We start from the raw sequence: 21,557 nt of genomic DNA, 5'->3' as shown, positions 1-21,557 counted from the left end.
TTTAAGCAATCGATTTTCGCCATACTAATCCAGTTATTGCATCAACTTTTACTATTCTTTTTCACTGTTTCTCTTATTATTGCTCCAGATTAGGGATTTGGTTGCATTGTTCCTTTCCAATTGCTTATTTTGATATGGGATCTAACATCTGAGTATTTTCAAATTTAAAAAATTTGTATTCTAGTAGATTGTTTGAGACCTTTGTTTACGTGCTATTAACTTGATAGCACTTCAAATCCTGTGATTCTTAGTGTTATTGCTACATAGTTAATGTCTGTAATTTGAGGAAAATTGGTAATTTCACTCTAGGTTTAGTATTTTTTAGAACCATATTGTTTAGAATCATATTGTTTAGAATCATATTTGAGGGAAAAGTGTGCAGTAAATTCATTTAGATAAATATATAAAAAGAGAAAGAGATGTGATGTGGAACTAAATTCAAAAGCTGTGGTATGTAGATTCATCTCATAATTTTCAACCAACTCCAACTATTCTCACTTGTAAGCTACTAAATATTTGATGAAGGTCACAATGTGGAGTGGTCGCATATGTATCATGCAAGCCTTTTGACCTTGTTTGCATTTGATCTTTATTATTTCAGGTGTAAATTGTCTGATTTTGCTAATTTTCAGAACAAAACTCCATGTCAACATAATACTGTCATGCTCATTTCTGGGAATTAATTTTCTATGGTAACAATTTTATTTACTTATTACGGGTTGTTACCTCATCTAAACATCATTACTTTTGGATCAATACTGCAATTCTTTACTCTTATGTTCGTTAGACCTTTGTGATGTCGTTAATATCATCTTGTGTGGTGATTTTCTTAATTTTGAAACCAAATATTCTGCTTGATTGTGTTAGATCACAAGTCTTTAATCTATTTAAGAAGAAGATATATGATTAGTTTATTCACTTATTTCAATACCATATTGAGATCGTGCAACTCAATTTGATTTTATGGTAAATGAGTACCATTTGGTGGCACTTATTCTTTTGTAGGATATCATATGTGGCAGGTATATACATTAATATTGGGTGGAATAATAAAATTTTTTTGAGTTAAGAAAGTTTTAAGTAGATTTTATTCTTTCATGTTTCATTTACATCACATTATTATTCGTTTACATTTGAATCCATGAGTTGTTTTAATTGATTAGTTGAAGTTGGAACTTGAAACCAGTGTTATGAAGAAATTGGTGATGCATATCTGATACACTATCCTTGTTTTTTTTCTTCTCTGACTGAAGAAAAAAAAGAGTAAATGATTTGAATTGAGATTGATAAAAATTAATTATAAATTTTTCTTTTCTATCAGTGTTCTTTTGCTAAGAATTCAAGTGATTGTATTTTGTAAATACTTCTTGTATTATGAATAAATTGATTACAAATAAAATTTTTATTCTTAATAAAAATGTGTTAGAATGATAGAAATTTATACGTAAATAAAAAAGGAACACCTATCTTATTATAAAAGATCATCTTAGAGCTAAAAATTTTCTTATCACATTTCAAGAATTAAAATTTTATAAATTAAAATAATTATTATTTAGATTGATGGAAGGATAGAATTAGGACATTATTAATAGTTTCATCCAGGGCCTTTAGACAACCAAGATCGGCTCTGGGAGCATATGTGACTCAACATTTAAATTAGCATAAGCAAAAGCTTAAAGATTTACTTAGAGATTCTTAGGCCTAACCACGGTTGATTTACTTGGAGATTTTCTTAAATGCGATGAACCATCTTTTCCTCAAATTTGTTTGAGTCAATAGACAAAAAAAAAAACTAAGGCAATAGAAAGAGAAATACAATGTGTATTATTTATTAATCTTTTCCCAGTTTTCAACTTATTCATAATTTAGCTTCCCTGTTCTTGATAGAACTAAGCCACTTTTGGCTATCGATCTTTACAAATTCAGTTCTTCGCCTTCATCAACAAACCAAAAAATTTTACCAAGTAGATAAAATAAATTGCATGCCTAAAACCAAATTAGAACTCATTGATACGTACGATGGATGGATCCATCTATATATATCAGAACTTGGAGCACTCTTTGGGTAGACCCGTGCCATGATCGACGCCGACGACCTCCCCTCCGGTACAACTGATGACGTCCTGCCCCAGCTTAGCACCCGCCGCCTTCAGCCCTTTTAACGACACCGCCTGGTTGAACAGATTGATCACCGGCAGCTTGGAAGCCGGCGGCATCTTCCCCGCTGGAAGCAGGTGCGTGAAGTCGTCGGTCATAAGCGGCACCTCGAAGTCCATCTTCTTATGGTTGACTATGTTCTCCTTGGCGCTGATGTGGGCGCCGGGCTCCATGTGGTTGGTGGAGAAGCTGGCCTGATCGGGGAAGTTGGGGTAGAGGCTCACGTAGCCGCGCAGGTACATCATGTCGATAAGGAACTTCTTCCAAGAGGCCTGCCATCCGTTCGTCCGCGACTTGGGGATCTGCACCGGGTTCTGCTTCGCGTCCTCTGTGAATCTCGCGCCCATGTAGGCGTAGAACTCGCGCCAGTGCTTGGGGAAGAATACGGCGCCCCAGCTGCAGGGGAGCTGGTGCAGGTACGGCGTGTTGGGGTGGATCCGCTTGAAGAACTCCGTCGCGTTCCATCTGGGCCGCTCCTTCACCACCTCGACGAGGCGCGGAGTGTAGAGAGCAATGGAGGAGAGCTCCGGGAGCGACACCTGCGGGTCGTAGTGGTAGGCGAGGAGGGCGTACTTGATCCACAGGTAGTAATAGGGGGACACCTCGATGTCGTCCTCGAGGAGGAGGCCGAACTCGTCGTTGGAGCTCGGGTACCAGCTCTCGCTCACGGCGCGGATGAGGCCGCCCTGGATGATGCGCCGCCGGATTTGCTTCGGGCCCTGCGGCCACGAGAAGGAGCCCACCAGCTGGAGGGTCGCCTCGTCCACCTTGCTGTCCATGTTGAAGGTGAGCCGCACCTCGTCGCCGAGGTAGTACGCGTCCTGCAGCGACTGGAGCAGCCGCCGCAGGGAAGTGGCACGGTTTTGGGTGATGATGTTCACAGTGATCCGCATCCGGTTCCAGTCTGCCAAAATCACAAAATCCAGCTTAATTATGCTCAATCATCTTAAAATTAAACACTAATCAGTGATGTAGCTTCTTAATTAATTACTCGGTAATGCTGTGGGTCGTAGATCCGCCATCCACAAAACCTTCGACACCGCCGGTCTCGGTAGAAGAACAAGAACCGTGCCGTTTGCACTCCCCTCGCACGCAACGTTTAGCGCGTTTTTAATATTTTGATCGATATCATCGACGGCAATCAGCAAGCTGGGATTGTGAATCTTGAGAAGCCCCTTCAAGCTTGAATACACAGCCTGAATCACTGGAACATCCGAGTTCGATACGCCTGAAATGGCTCCAACTTCTAAATCGAAGATCTTGAACCTCCTTTCCTTGCATACATTCTTGGGCCACTTGAGAACAGAGACGGCGTCCTCGCATGAACAGTGTCTTCCGCCGGAGACGACGATGTAGGCTTTCCTTCCCACGGTGGCGCGGAACTTCTCGAGGAGAGGAGCGAGGGCTCTGACTTCGTCGGGGGTGTGAGCGTAGAAGAAGGCCTCTACTTTTTGAGGGTGCATGGCAGCCCACTGAGTGATGTAGCCCGTGGACAGAGCGCGCCACCATTGATCGTCGCGGACTTGGACGACGTCCTTGAAGATGACGGTGGTCTCTGAAACGTAGGCGAGTCTGTGCTCGCTGTCGCCCCATGTCTCCTTGTCATTTGGATCGACAGGCAGCACGAAGGAGCCTGCATTCCTGTACTTCTGAAGCTGATAGCTGCGCATTTTTAATTTATTTCAGAAATCTTTTCTTGCCATCTTCTCGAAGGAAAGTGAAAGAAAATATCAGATAAACAATTGAATCGATTTGATTGAATATTTACCTGAGGTGCAAATCTTCGCCTGTCATGAAAGTGAACGGCGTCTCCACGAAAAGAGTCTTCACCAGATCCGCAGACAAAAACCAGGAACTCGACAAGAAATCCACCTGCACAATCTTCTTAACTGTGATATCGTAAGCAGGATCTGGCAGATACAATCCGGCCTCCTTAGAGCGGAACTTGCGATAGCTCGGGAATGTGAAATCCTTCTGCCGGAAGGGAAGAATCCGGCCGATGCTCCCTAAAACAGAGTTTTTGTACTTCTCCGTACCCCCGACATGCGTCAGAATCTCCAGCATCCGCCGGCCAGGAATCATGTCGTCGTCGAGGATGTAGACGAAGTCGGACTCCGTCTGCAGCGCCATCTGGAACCGCCCGTAGTACTTGAAGTCGTAGCTCGAGCTGATGAAGCTGATCCTGGAATGGTTGTAGCTCTCCACGATCCCCCGGAGCACCGCCTCATTGGGGCTGCCAAACGAGAGCACCCACACGTGGTGGAACGGCACCGTCTGGTTTAGCAGCGAGTCTAGCTGCGCGCAGAGTGTCCGCCGCTTGAAGTGGTTCAGAATCACCGTCACCCTCGGGGAATTGATCCTGGTCCGGCTCCACTGGGACGGCATTTGAAGCAGCTCCGACAGAGACTCTGTTCCGGCGTTCTTGCTTTGGAACGCCAGCACCTCGTCGTAGAGCTCGCGCTTCAGCTTGATCATGACGGCGTCGTCAGACTTCTTCTGCTCGAACTCGATGCGCTCGGACTCGCAGACGTCGGCCGGGTTGAGGCCCGCGAGGGCGGAGGAGTCGACGTTGTTGGGATTGACGATGAAATACTTCCATTGGTGGGCGATGCGGGTGGCCCAGGAGAAGTCGGCGCGGGTACGGAGGTCGACGGAGGGGCTCATGTAGTAGAGGAGGAAGGTGGCGTAGATGGCGAAACCAAACTGAAGGCAGGTCAAGGTGGTGACGAAGCGGGAGGAGACGAGTTTGGGGACGGCGCGCGGCTTTCCGGCGCCCGACGACTTGGTGGCCACGTAGTCGCTGATCATGCCTTCGAGGAAATCGCCGCTCCGCATGGTGGGAGCGCGGACGAGCCCCATCTCCGACGATGGACTAATCGGAGACCAGAAACCGAGACGCAGCGGCGATCAACGAGCAAGTTAATGATTTTGGCAAGCAAATGCCCGAATTATTCTCCGATCAGAAACGAGCAGTCATTTTAGCACTTTAACTTGATTATTTCAAGAAAATAATCAAATATCAAAAACAGACATTAAAAAAAAAAAGGAGAAACCTGAATGGAGGAAGAGATTGAAATTTATGATCTCGAAATGGGAAACTGAATGGAGAGGAATTAGAGGATTTGAGGACGCCAGTGGAACACAGGATCTTGTGCCAAGCGAAGACTTATATAGCTAAGAATAATATGTAACAATGGGAAATATTAAGAAATGATTTTAAATTGAGCGCCAAGGTTCACATGAATTGAGCCCTCGCTGCGTTATCTTCACTTCACCACCCCGCACATTTGCACACCACTAAAAGCCGGTTTTGGAGCCGCAGAATAAGGGGGAAGCACCGCCATTAACAACTGTTCTACATGCCACCACCCTCGTGCCTTGTCCGCTGTGCTTGTATATGATGTAATTAAGTCTCCTCTCTCCTTCCTTTTTTTCAGTTTCATAAGCAAGCAAGCAGGCTAGAAATTTAGAAGAGTTTAAAAAAGAAACACTACCTTAACGAATGGGCGAAGAGATGGCTTGACTTTGTGGTTAAAAACAGAGCAGCAGAAGAACCTTAAATCTCAATAAAAGTTCAAATCCCGAAGCACGCCCATTAATTTTTCTGAAAGCGCGAGGCCGCAGTGTGCGAATAAGGGATTAGTTTACGTATTCCCATGGGCAGATCGTCGTCGTCAAATCACTCCAGATATGGAGAAAGAGTGGAAGCTTCAGCCGCGTTAATGGCCGGCTTGTTAAAGAAATGGTGATGGGAAGAGAAGGTAATTAGGGTTGAAGGAAGACAGCAAGGGCACTGGACACCGGCGTTGATGGATCTAAGAAAATGAAGATACGACTCAAATCTTTGTGGCCACTGATTCCTGCATCATATAAAAAATAGTGAAATCGATGCGATCGTTGACTAACGCGTGAGCAAAACCGATAGGACAAGATAATGGATTTATAAACATTTTGGCATCTCACAGGCTAATGTTTAAATTTTAGTGTTTTCTTTTTTTTTAGTTAATTAATTTAAATAAATTTAAAATATAGTACTCATATGATATAATTTAATAGTTATAGAAAACCCACTATTTAAGACATTTTCTTAAGAAAATTATTATTCATCATTGTGAAAAGAAAATTACTTTTGTCCATTATTATGGAGGGAAGAATATTCGAGTTAATTAAAATTTCAAGTACGTCGTCGTTCTTTTGTGGTGCACTATTTAATCTTTTCATCTTTTTTATCAGTTTTATAGATTGATACATATATGCCGTTACAAATGAACCTAGGCATGACGTAACAATTAAAGTCCAGATAATTGGATAGTCAAAGTTAAAGAGAGATGACAATTCAAGTTAAGAAAAACTAGTAGTCAGCAAAAGGTGATAGTAAGAGATCACTCTCAATAGAACTTAGTTTCTTGCCCCACGCTAATGCCCTCATTACAAGGACGGCCGCCCTAGAGGTCAATCGGACCAAAGGGGCTTAGTGTTCCCTATTTATATTAAGGCAGTGTATATTCAATCAATCATCATCCGTTCGAGTTCAAGAGAGTCTTGGTCGACTACAAGGTCGACTGAGAATAATATCCGGACAAGATCCAAGAGCCTAGCCTTCCGCTCTAGGTATCTAGTATACAGTGGGTCGATCTGACAACCAGTCAAATATATGAGCTTTCACTGTTTACTCCCTCATCTTCCTGTATATAGGTGGCCAGATATACAACTGATGAGTTACAAGGCTCAGTATTTTTATCTTCGCCGAGCAAACATACAAGGTAAATCTCAGAAGAAATCTGACCAGATTCCTAGAGGTCATATATCACTTTAGGGACAAGTCTCCCATTATAAGGACGATCGGTGGAAAGTACCGGTCGGGTCTCTCGGGGCTTATTTCTCCATTCTCTAGAAACAAGTATCCCTATGTATGGTTGGTCGATCATATAGTCGTCCAGACCTAGGAGACTTGATTCTCTATTCATAATTAGAACTCCATCATTATATAACATATATCCAAGTAGTCTTAAAGGTCGAACATCTTACCATACTTAGTTGTCTTTATATATACACTCGGTTGGCTAAATATCCCACCGGGATACCATCGGGAGACCACATTGTCAAAGAATCGTAACAACCTATTAGAGATAACAACCGTTTGTCAAAGAATATTCTTTTATTGTTACATGAACATTCAATGGAATCTTCTTCAAAAGCGATTCTACACTTTCTATCAGTCGACACAGTGTGATAGCATATTCTTCAACCACCACATTAATAGCATAAGTTACAAAACGATTGCACATGGGTAACGAAAGATTCCTTGAACGGTGACTATAAGTCTCCCAGGTTGTACATATTCTCTTACTTGATAGCTTCTGATACTCGACATTTTCTTGCACCTCATGATTATGGAGGTTATTAGAGGTGCTATATAAAAAAGATCCTCTCCGTTGGCAAGGTACACCTTTTGCAGCAGTCTTATATATGCGCACGTATTCTACTATTTATCTCTCCGTTTTTCTGCTCGGCCACTACACTGCCTTGAGTGTCAGAGGGCTTTCGTTAGAAACCCCTTTCCTGATTTTTGGGTACTGAAGTTCTGTCCACTACCTTTAAGTGTGTATAGAGAAGATCTTCACTTCAGTTTGCAGCCTTCTCTCTGATTTAAAGTCTTCTTTCGGCCAATATCGTCCAGTGCGCCATGTCTCCAGCTTTTAAACAAGATCATACATTGTCGGGCATTAAGTGTTTGTATGCTTGTATATATTTAGTTACGGTTGATCATGATTAATATTATAATAATTATAGGATACTATAAGGTCCTACTCCACATTGATATATTACATGTAGTTTTCTTAAGATCTCCACTCAACTTTGTTCCTCTAGCTTCCTTCGTAGATGACTCTTAGATCTCTCCAATCCCGAGCTCTCTTCTCGGAGTTGTCTTTTTGAGCTCTCCTCCCCCGAACTCTTTACTCATAGTTATTTCTTGAGTTATCGACCGACCTTTATTCCCCATCCTCTCTGCTTCTATATCAATAGGCCGAATTCGTAGTTCTCTAGATCAATTCTAGATAAAGTTGATACTCATGCAGTGATTGACCACCAACAAATGTGGCCTATGCTCGTTATAACTATTCCTCTATAATCATCATTTCAGGCCAATACTAGCCGAACGGTTGGCGTCAATAAAAGTCATCATAATTAAATGGTCATTAGGTTTGGATTAACAACTGATCAGCTAAACAAACCTTGATTTTCAAAAGATCGTGCATCAATTGACATTCGAGCATCAATGATACATTGTTGAATTACTACTTGTATATTAATGAAATGTGTGATGCATTGCAAATGTTTGAGAAACCAACAAACCTGTTAAATCAATTTTGCAAAAGATGAGTAGAAATTAGCTATTTCTGTTAATCTAACCATCCTTATTTAAAGCCCATTGTTGGATAATCTTTAACTTAATTAGTTTTATTGCATAGGATATGACTCATTATTTATAAACTTAGGGGGCGTTTGGTTTAGGGGAATAAGAGTGGGGAATGAGAATAGGAATCATTGATTGCTATTGTTAATGTTTGAATTATAGGAATAAGAATAGGAATAGGAATAAGGGAATGAATTCTTGAAATTGGGTAATAACTCATTCCCATGTACCTCCTCTTCAATGAGTCATTACCCTATTTTCATCAATCAAAATATTCTCTTATTTCAAAAATACTCTTGACCTAAAACTAAAATTTTCTCCCTTAATATCAAATATAAAAATTTATTTATTTATTTTTTGTTCATATAACTTCTCTCTCCTTGTTCTCTCTCATCATTTTATCACACACTTTCTCTCTCCTATCACACCCTCTTTTTTCTTTTTTCTCATTACACTTTCTCTCTCCTCAATCTCTTCCATCACACTCTCTTCCTTCTTTTTTTCATCATACTTTCTCTCTCATCATACTTTCTCTCTCCTCAATCTCTCTCATCACACTCTCTTTTCTCTTTTTTTTTTCTCATCACACTTTTGCTCTCATCACACTTTCTCTCTCCTCAATCTCTCTTGTCACACTCCCTCCTTTTTTTCCTCAACACATTTTCTCTCTCATCATACTTTCTCTTTCATCATCTCTCCCATCACACTCACTGTTCTCTTTTTTCTCATCATACTTTCTCTCTCATCATACTTTCTCTCACCTCAATCTCTCTCATCACACACTCTCTCTCCCCTTATTTTTTCTCATTACATTTTCTATCTCTTCATCCTCTCCCATCATAATTTCTCTCATATCATATTTTATCTCTCATCATGCTCTCTTCTATCACACTCTCTTTTCTCATTTTCTCTCATCACACTTTCTCTCTCTTCATTCTTTCTCATCACATTTTCTCTCTCATCATACTTTCTCTCTCATCATTCTCTTTCATCATATTTTTCTCTCACATTCATCTTTCTCTCACATTTAATTTTTTTCTCTTATTTTCCTTTAAGGGTAAAAAAGAAAATATTAATTTATTCCGATAGAAAGTATGTAACTAACCAAACATTGCTTTTAAGAGTGATATCCATGCTCATACTCATTTCCATTCTATAATACAATGATTTCCATTTTGATTCTCATTCCCATGCTCATACCAAACACCCCCTTAATTTGTGTCAAACCACTGACTAAAGCTTTCACTTAGTCAAGGTTAAATAATCAAAAAATAAATACTAGAGATCAACTAAAAGCTAACAAGCTAGAGTTTGAATCTATATACCAATGTTATTGAGATTTAAGTTTGTTGTTTTCAATCAAAATGAAAAATGTCTAAGAAAAGAACTAATCAAAAAAAATATTTTTATTTTGTCAAAAGTTATATATATATATATATATTTTGCCAGAAGCAAACATAGCCCTGGCTGTTGGATTTAATATGAATGAACACAAAAAGACACACTAACTATGCACAAGCCATTAACACACTGTTTAATTTTCTGTGCCAGGTCAATCACATTATAAAAGAAAAGAAAAAAAAAAACCTTTCGCCTGGGAAAAGCCAAAGGTTATCAAATTATAATTAAGGAGAGTTAGACCTTTCTGCATGCCATGAAATCTAAGCATATTTTAAGCCGAGCTCAACGTCAAATTGCCCTCCATGGGACCATCTCTGCGTGAGTATTATTGTGAACTAATGAAACTTTAATTAGTTCATCGGACTAGAACCCAATGTATTAAGTAGTATTTCATGAGACGTCGACAAATTTTCGTATTGGATATGAAATCTATCATATTGACTCACGTGTTTTGGATCAAATCAATTAGTTCACAGGTAAGATGATTAATGACTAATCAGTGGAATATTAGACTTGTCCTCTCATATTTTTAGAGTTGTTAGATGTAATGCGATTATTTGTCCTGAGTTATAGTGTGCAACTAAGTGTGATCTCGTAACTTTACATAAGTTTACAAGAGGTAAACAAAGTGAAAGATGCAATTTTGAGTAAATTGAGTTAACGTGTAAGAGTCAATAGGACAATTCAATAGACCTAGAAGTTGACTAGGCAATCTAATTAACTCTGAAGTTAATTAAACTCAAGGGATCCAAGAATATATTTTTATCTAAATAATAATTAATCAGAAGTTATTTTAATTAGTTGACTAAATGCTTATTTCACTAGGTTCACGTGGTCGAGCGAATCCTCATGACCATTATTTTTAGCTTTGTTTTAAAAATTATTATGATACAAATTGAAAATGGATGCATAAACTCAAGGATTTTGTTCATGCATGCAAGCTGATTTGCTTGAATGATTAAAATTAAAATTTTCTTTTCTTTCTCATTTGGAAAATAAAATAATTTTTTCTATAACCCTAAAGACCTATTTTTTGTTTCTCAAATCTATGGATTCAGGTGCACTTCATTTTGTATTCTTAATGAAGAGCTTCGAAAAGTGTCCACGCGAGATGAAAACTATTAATTAATGAGAGGCAATGGCGTGGTTTATCAGGGTAAACTGAAAGGCCAGAGAGTCGTTCAATCAGCAAATTAAAAGAGTTTCTGATTTCGGTGCATCAGCAAAAATTTTGAAAGATCAATCTTGCTCGGTAACACTTAGCCGCTGAAGTCTTGGTAAAGAGAATAGAACAGTCGAACGAGAAGAATGGATGTGTACAGTTTCGGAGTCGTTCTAATTGAACCGATTACTGGAGAATGATTGTTAGAAAAAGGAAAAGTAATAGGGCAACAAAGGACAGTAGAGCAATAATTCATTTTCTTGGTTTAATACATCCATAAACAAAAGAATTATAGATGTTAACAAGCAATAAGACCGATTAATTAGGAAAGAATTTTGAATTTTAACAATTATTATGTCTTAATAATAATTTGATTTAATTCAGTTTTATTGAATGATTCTCTATTATATTACTCTTTACAAATTTAATAGGAGGTCTTTCGATGTTGAATTTGGTTGCAAGTCTGTTAAAATGTTGTTTGGATATTAGCTTAGTAAAAATATCAATAATTTGATACTCTGTATAAATATAAGAGACAGATAATTATTATATTACTATATACTCTCAAATAAAATGAAAGTTAATTTCTATATGTTTTGTACATGTATGAAAAATTGAATTTGTTGTAATACAACTCTAATATTATCATATCAAATTTTTAAAGGTCTCGGTTCCAGGTAATTCTTTATCTTCTATCTCAATAATTGTCTCATTACGTCTAATATTATTAAATTTAAATTTCATATATTCTATCTTTATTCTATATATTAAGACTATAACATTTTTCTTTTAGTATTTTTCGTCAAGATTTTAATTTAGTATTTATTTATTTACGTATTTCATCTATCAAAATAATATCATTTATAAATAATATGTATGTTGAATGTGTACAGTAAACATATGACATTGAAAATAAATGTCGAAAAAGAAAAAGAGGAAAGAAAAAACGACATCAGAGGATTTGGGAAAAGATATTAGAAAGAATAAAAATTAGAAGAGTAGAAATCTGGTACATGGGAGGAGGATGGTCGAGTGAGCAGCGTGGCTTGGGGATGATGGTAGAAGAAAATCTGTGACAAAAAAATATTAGCATGAAATACAACAATGTATTCTGCCAAAATGAGAAAGGGAGTTATAATTTATACAACAACAATAAATTAGAGAAAAAAAAGAAAAAAAAATATATGTCCTTTCATAAGCAAAACATGAAATACAACGATGTATTCTACAAAGATGAGAAAGAGAACTCTAATTTATTGAGCAACAATACGAGATTCAGTTCAAGCAGTGATATGAGGAAGTGTGATGATGGTGGCGGTGATTCACGTTCGCGCGAAGCACGACTACAGAAATACAGATTTATCGAGTTGTTTTATAGTGGAAAGATAGAAGAGGCTCTAGAGTTTGTACACGACGAGTTGTTTCCAAGAGGAGAAGAAAATCAAAGTTTTCTTAAGGATCTGCTACGTGTTACAACATGTAGAGAGCTAGAGGGAGGGGGAGGGGGAGAGGATGAATAGCTTCTTTCATTTCTTTGAATTTGATTGGCAGCGAAAAATTTGAATTAATACTAACACCTCAATTTTACTTGGTCTCCACTCTTTGAGGTAACTAATCTAAAGGCTCGACTCTCACGATCTCATTTATTATGAAATTCCTCCTTCTTGAAAACTTTCTGAAGACAGAGAAATTTCGTATAAGTTATTCTCACATGAACAAAATACAATCACCACCAAAAATGAATAGAAAATGAAAGCACAAAACTGTACAATAACTTCTTTGTTGGATTTTTCGGGCCGCGAAAATTGTTTTTTCGTGTCGCGGAAACCCCGAAACCCCCATGCCACCGGATCCGTGCGAAGTAAAATAAAACAAAATTTACGAGTACGAATTTCTTACATCTAGATCTTCATTAGGAGAAGATCTTTACCCTTGGTGCGAAGCCCTTCGCGTATCCCGCTCTTCCAAGTGATGCCGGATCTCGAGGTTGTCAAGTGTACAACCCTCTAGAAGTATCCACACGAACAAATAGGTGGAGAAACCTAACACAAAGGTGTGCTAGCACCTTGGAAAGGTTCCGCCAAGAGAGGAGAGGGAGAAAGGTTGAGAGCTTGAGGAAGAAGATGAGTTGAATGAGCCTTGAATGAAAAATGAATTCCATTCACAATCAAAAGTGGCCGGCCACCTTCATGGAGTGTAACTCCTTTTCATTAAATGTGGAGGCCATTAAAGAGAGGACTTGTAACCTTTATGAGGTGGCACACACATCTGCCAACTATGATGATGTGGCACATCATCATTAGTCCTCCTAATGCCAACTCACAAATGAGGTGGCAAATAGTCAAGTCAAACTTGACTCTTCCTCTTCCTCTCAAGTCAAGTCAAACTTGACTTAATCTCTCTCATGGTTGATCTAATCCAACCATTTAATTCAAGTCAATTTAATATAATGAATCTAATTCATTTAATTAAATTGATTTAATGAGTCATAATCTAAATTAGACTCATTGAACACATGAATCAACTTGAGTCCAACTCAATTAGCCCAATTAGGATTACTCTTAATCCAATTTGATTCATCAAATGAATCTAATCCTCTTGGTTCATCATATGAACCTAATCTCCATCTAATTATCCTTTGTGTGTGACCCTATATGTTCTTGTAACGTTGGCAATGTCCCTAACTCATTTAGGAGCATAAGTAATGAGCGGTATCTAGCAACACATCATTACTACCCAAGTTACAAGAATGTTGAGATCCAACATCACCTTGTGACTATTAATTGTGACTCCTCACAATATATGACAAGTGTCCTTCTATCCTAGACATCTAAATTGATCAATGTGAGGCATAGACCGTGTCATCCTATAATCAATCTAAATCTTCAACTCCAAGTAGACTCACTCGATCAAATGAGCTCAATATATCATATTGACTCATTTGGGCATGACCATGCACTTCGTGGTCTCACTTTATCAAGAATATCAATGTCACTCCCGTCATATAGGAGGGATAGATCCCATCTACATCACTCATATCCCTCCGCATAATTTGTTACATACCCAGTAATCGCCTTTATCGTCCACCCAGTTACGGGTGACGTTTGACGAAACCAAAGTACGTAACTCCTTATGTAGGGATCCATGGTGACTTCAGATCTAAGGACTAGTAGTCATACTAATAGCCACATGAGAAAGTGTATGGCACTCATATAACGATCCATGATACTTTCTCATGGCGGGTCATTCAGTATACATTCTCCAATGCATACCCATGTGTCAACTTGATATCTCTATATCCATGACTTGTGAGATCAAGTCATCGAGTTGACCTACATGCTAGTCTTATTGCATTAACATTGTCCCTGAATGTTAATATTCGACTATGAATGATTAAGAGTAGTGTTCCCTATATCATCTCACTATCGATTCAACCAATCAATTGATATAGGTAAGAACCTTCTAATCAAGGACGCTATTATACTTAGTTTATTTGGCACCAATACAAGTAAGTATAATAACCAAAACAAATGCCTTTATTTATATAAGAATATGATACAACAAGTCCATAATACAATCATCAAATGATTGGCTCTAGGGCTCTAACTAAAAATCTTCCACTAGCACTAGTGCCAATCATTGTAGACTCTAAGCCCCAAAGACCTAGTGTGACCATCATGCTTTCTCTGTGCCAAAGCCTTGGTCAAGGGATCTGCGATGTTAGCCTCTGTGGGTACTCTGCAAATCTTCACATCTCCTCTCTCGATAATCTCTCGAATGAGATGGAAGCGCCGTAGTATGTGTTTGGTCCGCTGGTGTGAGCGAGGTTCCTTCGCCTGTGCTATAGCTCCATTGTTGTCACAATAGAGCTCAATGGGGTCAGCGATGCTAGGAACCACCCCAAGTTCAGTGATGAACTTGCGGATCCAAACTGCCTCTTTTGCTGCCTCTGATGCAGCAATGTACTCGGCCTCTGTCGTAGAATCAGCGACTGTGTCCTGCTTCGAACTCGTCCAGCTTACAACACCACCATTAATGCAAAACACGAACCCTGACTGCGATCGATAATCATCATGATCGGTCTGGAAGCTGACATCACTGTAACCCTTTACAGCTAGCTCATCATTGCCTCCATATATCAAGAAATATTCTTTAGTCCTTCTTAAGTACTTAAAAATATTCTTGACCGCTATCCAGTGACTTTCACCTGGATCTGACTGGTATCTACTCGTCATGCTCAAAGCATACGAGACATCAGGACGAGTACATAGCATGGCGTACATGATAGATCCTATGGCTGAGGCATAAGGGATCTGATCCATGCGGTCTCTCTCCTCTCTAGAAGAGAGACCTTGAGTCTTTGAAAGACTCACGTCATGTGACATCGGCAGAAATCCCTTCTTGGAGTTCTACATGGCAAACCGAAGGAGTACCTTATTAATGTATGTACTCTGACTTAGGCCAAGCAATCTCTTAGATCTATCTCTATAGATCTGTATCCTTAGAATGCGGGATGTTTCACCTAAGTCCTTCATTGAGAAACAACTCCCTAGCCAGGTCTTGACAGACTGAAGCAAAGGGATGTCTTTCCCAATGAGTAGTATGTCATCCACATACAATATGAGGAAGACAACTATATCCCCTACAACCTTCTTGTAGACACAAGGTTCATCTTCATTCTTGATGAAACCAAACTGTTTGATTGCATCATCGAATCGAAGATTCCAACTCTGAGAAGCTTGCTTTAGTCTATAAATGAACCTATGCAACTTGCATACTCTGCTAGTATGCTGTGGATCTACAAAATCCTTAGGTTGTGTCATGTACACATCCTCGAGCAGGTTTCCATTCAGAAACATGGTTTTGACATCCATCTGTCATATCTCATAGTCATGGTATGCTGCAATAGCAAGCATGATCCGAATGGACTTAAACATCGCTACTGGAGAAAAGGTTTCATCATAGTCAATACCATGAATCTGCTTGAAACCTTTAGCTACCAAGCGATCCTTATAGATAAGTCCATCCATGTCAGTCTTTCTCTTAAAGACCCACTTACACCCTATGGGTTTTACCCCTTTAGGTGGATCAACCAAAGTCCATACTTGGTTGGTGTACATGGATTCCATTTCGGATCTCATGGCCTCTAGCCATTTCTTGGAATCTGGTCTCATCACAGCTTCCTGATAGGTGGTAGGCTCATCCTCTATGAGCATAACGTCATCATGATCAGACAAGATGAATGAGTATCTCTCAGGCTGACGACGTACCCTATCAGACCTGCGAAGAGGTATGTCTACTTAAACTGGTTGTTGTTCCTCAACTCTTTGTGGAACAACATCATCCACAACACTTTGTGGTTCCAGTTCAACTTCCATCGAGGCTTCAGTGCTATGGTCCGCATCTTGAACTTCTTCAAGATCGAACGTACTCCCACTAGTCTTTCTAGAAACAAAGTCCCTTTCTAGAAAGACCCCAATCTTTTCCACAACTACCTTGTGCTGACTGGGAATGTAGAAGTAGTATCCCTTAGTTTCCTTGGGATATCCAATAAAGTAGCACTTGTCAGATTTGGGTCCTAATTTGTCTGAGACTTGACGTCGAACGTAAGCCTCACAACCCCAAATCCTCATGAAAGACACCTGGGCATCTCTCCTAGTCCATATCCTATATGGTGTCTTTATTACGGCCTTGGATGAAACTCGGTTGAGTATAAAAGCTGCAGTGTCTAGAGCATAGCCCCAAAGAAATGTAGGAAGATCTGTGTGACTCATCATAGACCGTACCATATCTAATAGGGTACGATTCCTCCTTTCAGATACACCATTCCACTGTGGTATTCCAGGAGGAGTGAGTTGGGATAGAATCCCACACTCAGCTAAATAGTCATGAAACTCATGGCTAAGGTATTCTCCACCTTGATCTGATCGAAGTATCTTAATACTCTTGCCAAGCTGATTCTGTACTTCATTTTTGAATTCTTTGAACTTTTCAAAGGATTCAGACCTATGTGTCATCAAGTATACATAACCATATCTACTGAAGTCATCAGTAAATGTGATGAAGTATCTATAACCGCCTCTAGCAGCGATATTGAAAGGGCCACATACATCACTATGTATAAGTCCTAACAAATCAGTTGCTCTTTCGCTGTGCCCACTAAAGGGAGTCTTGGTCATCTTGCCTAGTAGGCATGACTCGCATGTCTCATAAGATTTAAAATCAAATGAGTCCAGCAAACCATCCTTTTGGAGCTGGGATAAGTGCTTGTCATTTATATGACCTAAGCGACAGGGCCAGAGATAGGTTTGATTCAAGTCATTTGACTTGAACCTCTTGGTATTTATGTTATAGATAGGGCTTTCAAGGTCTAGAATGTAGAGTCCGTTTATCAGAGGTGCACTACAATAGAACATATCTTTTAAATAAACAAAACAACATTTGTCCTTAATTATAAAAGAGAAACCTTTCTTATCCAAACAAGAAATTGAAATTATGTTCTTAGTTAAAGCAGACACATAATAACAATCATCCAACTTTAGTACAAGCCCAGAGGGCAGAGATAGAAAATAAGTCCCTACAACAACAGCAGCAACCCGTGCTCCATTGCCTACGCGTAGGTCCACCTCGCCCTTCGCCAATGCCCTGCTATTTCTCAGTGCCTGCACATTAGTACAAATGTGAGAAGCACATCCGGTATCTAATACCCATGATGAAGAAATAGATAGATTGACTTCTATAACATATATTCCTGAAGTGGAAGTCTCACTTCGATTCTTCTTAAGATCTTCCAGGTACACCTTGCAGTTCCTCTTCCAGTGCCCGGTCTGACCACAGTGGAAGCAGGTAGCATCCTTGGCGACCCCTCCTTTAGGATTCAGTGCCTTGCCTTTACCCTTGGCTTGGGACTTTCCTTTGCCTTTGGGCTTGCCCTTGCCCTTGTGTTTCTGAACCATCAGAACAGAGTGGGGCTTAACCTTCTTAAGGTTCAGCTCATCAGTTCTTAACATGCTAAGCAGCTCGGGCAGTGACTTGTCAATTTCGTTCATATTGTAGTTTAGAACGAATTGACTATAGCTATCCGGCAAGGATTGCAAGATCAGGTCAGTGGCCAGCTCTTGGCCAAGCGGGAACCCCAACCTCTGTAGGTTTTCTATGTACCTAATCATTTTGAGTACATATGGGCCTACGAGAGCCCCATCTGACATCTTACACTGAAATAGTGCCCTTGAGATCTCAAATCTCTCGTGCCTCGCTTGTCCTTGATACAGTTGATAAAGATGTTCAACCATATCGTAAGCGCCCATCAACTCATGTTGCTTCTGAAGCTCAAAGTTCATGGTCGCGAGCATTAGACAGGACACATCTAATGTATCATCTTGATGCTTCTTGTAAGCATCTTTGTCTGCTCGCGTGGCATTGGCAGGAGGAGCCTCTGGAATGGGCTGCTCCAAAACATACAGTTTACGTTCCTGGGTGAGAACTATTCTCAGATTCCTGTACCAGTTCAGGAAATTTGCTCCGTTGAGCTTGTCCTTGTCAAGGATAGACGTCATGGTTATCCCGCTCTTCCACGTGATGCTAGATCTCGAGGTTGTCAAGTGTACAACCCTCTAAAAGTATCCACACGAACAAATAGGTGGAGAAACCTAACACAAAGGTGTGCTAGCACCTTGGTAAGGTTCGACCAAGAGAGGAGAGGGAGAAAGGTTGAGAGCTTGAGGAAGAAGATGAGTTGAATAAGCCTTGAATGAAAAATGAATTCCATTCACAATCAAAAGTGGCCAGCCACCTTCATGGAGTGTAACTCCTTTTCATTAAATGTGGAGGCCATTAAAGAGAGGACTTGTAACCTCCATGAGGTGGCACACACATGTGCCAACTATGATGACGTGGCACACACATGTGCCAACTATGATGATGTGGCACATCATCATTAGTCCTCCTAATGCCAACTCACAAATGAGGTGGCAAATAGTCATGTCAAACTTGACTCTTCCTCTTCTCTCAAGTCAAGTCAAACTTGACTTAATCTCTCTCATGGTTGATCTAATCCAACCATTTAATTCAAGCCAATTTAATATAATGAATCTAATTCATTTAATTAAATTGATTCAATGAGTCATAATCTAAATTAGACTCATTGAACACATGAATCAACTTGAGTCCAACTCAATTAGCCCAATTATGATTACTCTTAATCCAATTTGATTCATCAAATGAATCTAATCCTCTTGGTTCATCTTATGAACCTAATCTCCATCTAATTGTCCTTTGTGTGTGACCCTATAGGTTCTTGTAACGTTGGCAATGCCCCTAAACCCATTTAGGAGCATAAGTAATGAGCGGTATCTAGCAACACATCATTACTACCCAAGTTACAAGAATGTTGAGATCCAACATCACCTTGTGACTACTAATTGTGACTCCTCACAATATATGACAAGCGTCATTCTATCCTAGACATCTAGATTGATCAATGTGAGGCATAGACCGTGTCATCCTCTAATCAATCTAAATCTTGAACTCCAAGTAGACTCACTAAATCAAATGAGCTCAATATCTCATATTGACTCATTTGGACATGGCCATACACTTTGTGGTCTCACTCTATCAAGAATATCGATGTCACTCCCGTCATATAGGAGGGATAGATCCCATCTACATCACTCACATCCCTCCGCATAATTTGTTACATACCCAATAATCGCCTTTATAGTCCACCCAATTACGGGTGACGTTTGACGAAACCAAAGTACGTAACTCCTTATGTAGGGATCCATGGTGACTTCAGGTCTAAGGACTAGTAGTCATACTAATGGCCACATGAGAAAGTATATGACACTCATATAACGATCCATGATACTTTCTCATGGCGGGTCATTCAGTATACATTCTCCAATGCATACCCATGTGTCAACTTGATATCTCTATATCCATGACTTGTGATATCAAGTCATCGAGTTGACCTACATGCTAGTCTTATTGCATTAACATTGTTCCTGAATGTTAATACTTGACTAGAAATAATTAAGAGTAGTGTTTCCTATATCATCTCACTATCAATTCAACCAATCGATTGATATAGGTAAGAACCTTCTACTCAAGGACGCTATTATACTTAGTTTATTTGGCACCAATACAAGTAAGTATAATAACCAAAACAAATGCCTTTATTTATATAAGAATATGATACAACAAGTCCATAATACAATCATCAAATGTTTGGCTCTAGGGCTCTGACTAACATTCTTTGCTTTGGATGCTTGCTTGTCGCTTTGAATTACCTCTTGATGGTTGGAAATGTAACAACACTTCTCCTCCAAACCCTCAAGAACTAGCTATGGAAATCATCATGAACTCCCCTTTATATGGCTCTATTTGAAGTGATTTCCACCTAGTAATCGATTAACCTTATTTACCAATTGATTGCTACATCACAATTTGACCGTTCAAACCTGCAGAATAGATTATTTTTAATTCCTAATCAGTTAGTAAGTCATACCAATCAATTTGATTAATAAGCCTCTAATCAATTTCCCAATCGATTCCATAGCATTCTATGCTCTCGCGTAAAAGACCCCAATCGATTGGCCTTAGGATATTCAATTTATCAATCGATTCCAAATCCTATTGTTCTTCACGAAAAATAGCTCCTAGTCAAATAGGAAATTAACCTAATTGATTAGATGTCTGAATCAATTAACCTAATTAATTGACATTGCCTTAATCAATTGAGCTACTCGATCATGCAACTTTTCATGTTATTACAAAAAACATGGCTAATTGCTTATCCAAATCGATTGGTGACAAATTGAATCAATTGGCCCAATTGATTCCAAGCCCTTCTTCTCTCATAAAAATATTTCTTAAATGATTATCCTAATTGATTGTCTTGGGCCAATCGATTAACCTAATCGATTACCTAACCCTAAACTTTGAACCTGACTTTAAAATTCCTTTGCCCAACCCTAAAGTCATCCATGACTCATTGGAATTTCCTGTTGTCTAGCATCAGGTTACTCTTGACCTGCCAGTGCTTCTTTACCAAGTGTCCGATCAATCTTTAACTCACTTGCACTTATCATCTCATGTCAAATGTTTAGTCATCCATGACCCACTTAGACTTATCATCTTGTGCCAAATGTCTAATATTTTGTGACTCACTTGGACTTTTACCTTGCCAACTTCCTGTTAGACTTTTGATCACCAAGTATCCGATCAATTTTTTACCTACTTAGAATTTTTCCTTGCCTAGCCTCACTAGGACTTCCATTCCCTAGTTACCAACCAAGTCTTCCACTGTCTAGTTGATGTGAACCCGCAAGTATACAGGTGTCATCAAATAATAAAAGATTATCAATTCTACGAGAACTAGTTATAAGTACTAGCGATTACTCACGGTGAATTAGCTAAACT

General features: G+C 39.3%; 1 protein-coding gene across 1 annotated transcript; it reads right to left on the bottom strand.

Moving 5' to 3' along the window:
* Positions 1-1,879: 1,879 nt before the first annotated feature.
* On the bottom strand, positions 1,880-5,102 carry LOC122034877. The gene is made up of 3 exons (XM_042594239.1): positions 3,926-5,102; positions 3,149-3,819; positions 1,880-3,061 (listed from the first exon to the last, which is right to left on the bottom strand). Exons 1-3 carry the CDS (start codon positions 5,014-5,016, stop codon positions 2,043-2,045), a joined length of 2,781 nt encoding a protein of 926 aa, XP_042450173.1. The 5' UTR covers positions 5,017-5,102; the 3' UTR covers positions 1,880-2,042.
* Between the last annotated feature and the right edge of the window lie 16,455 nt (positions 5,103-21,557).

Source organism: Zingiber officinale, chromosome 11B, assembly GCF_018446385.1.
Source record: "Zingiber officinale cultivar Zhangliang chromosome 11B, Zo_v1.1, whole genome shotgun sequence".
NCBI classification, from domain to species: domain Eukaryota; kingdom Viridiplantae; phylum Streptophyta; class Magnoliopsida; order Zingiberales; family Zingiberaceae; genus Zingiber; species Zingiber officinale.
Note: the sequence above shows the minus strand (reverse complement) of the source record. Positions and strands in the feature narration are given on the sequence as shown.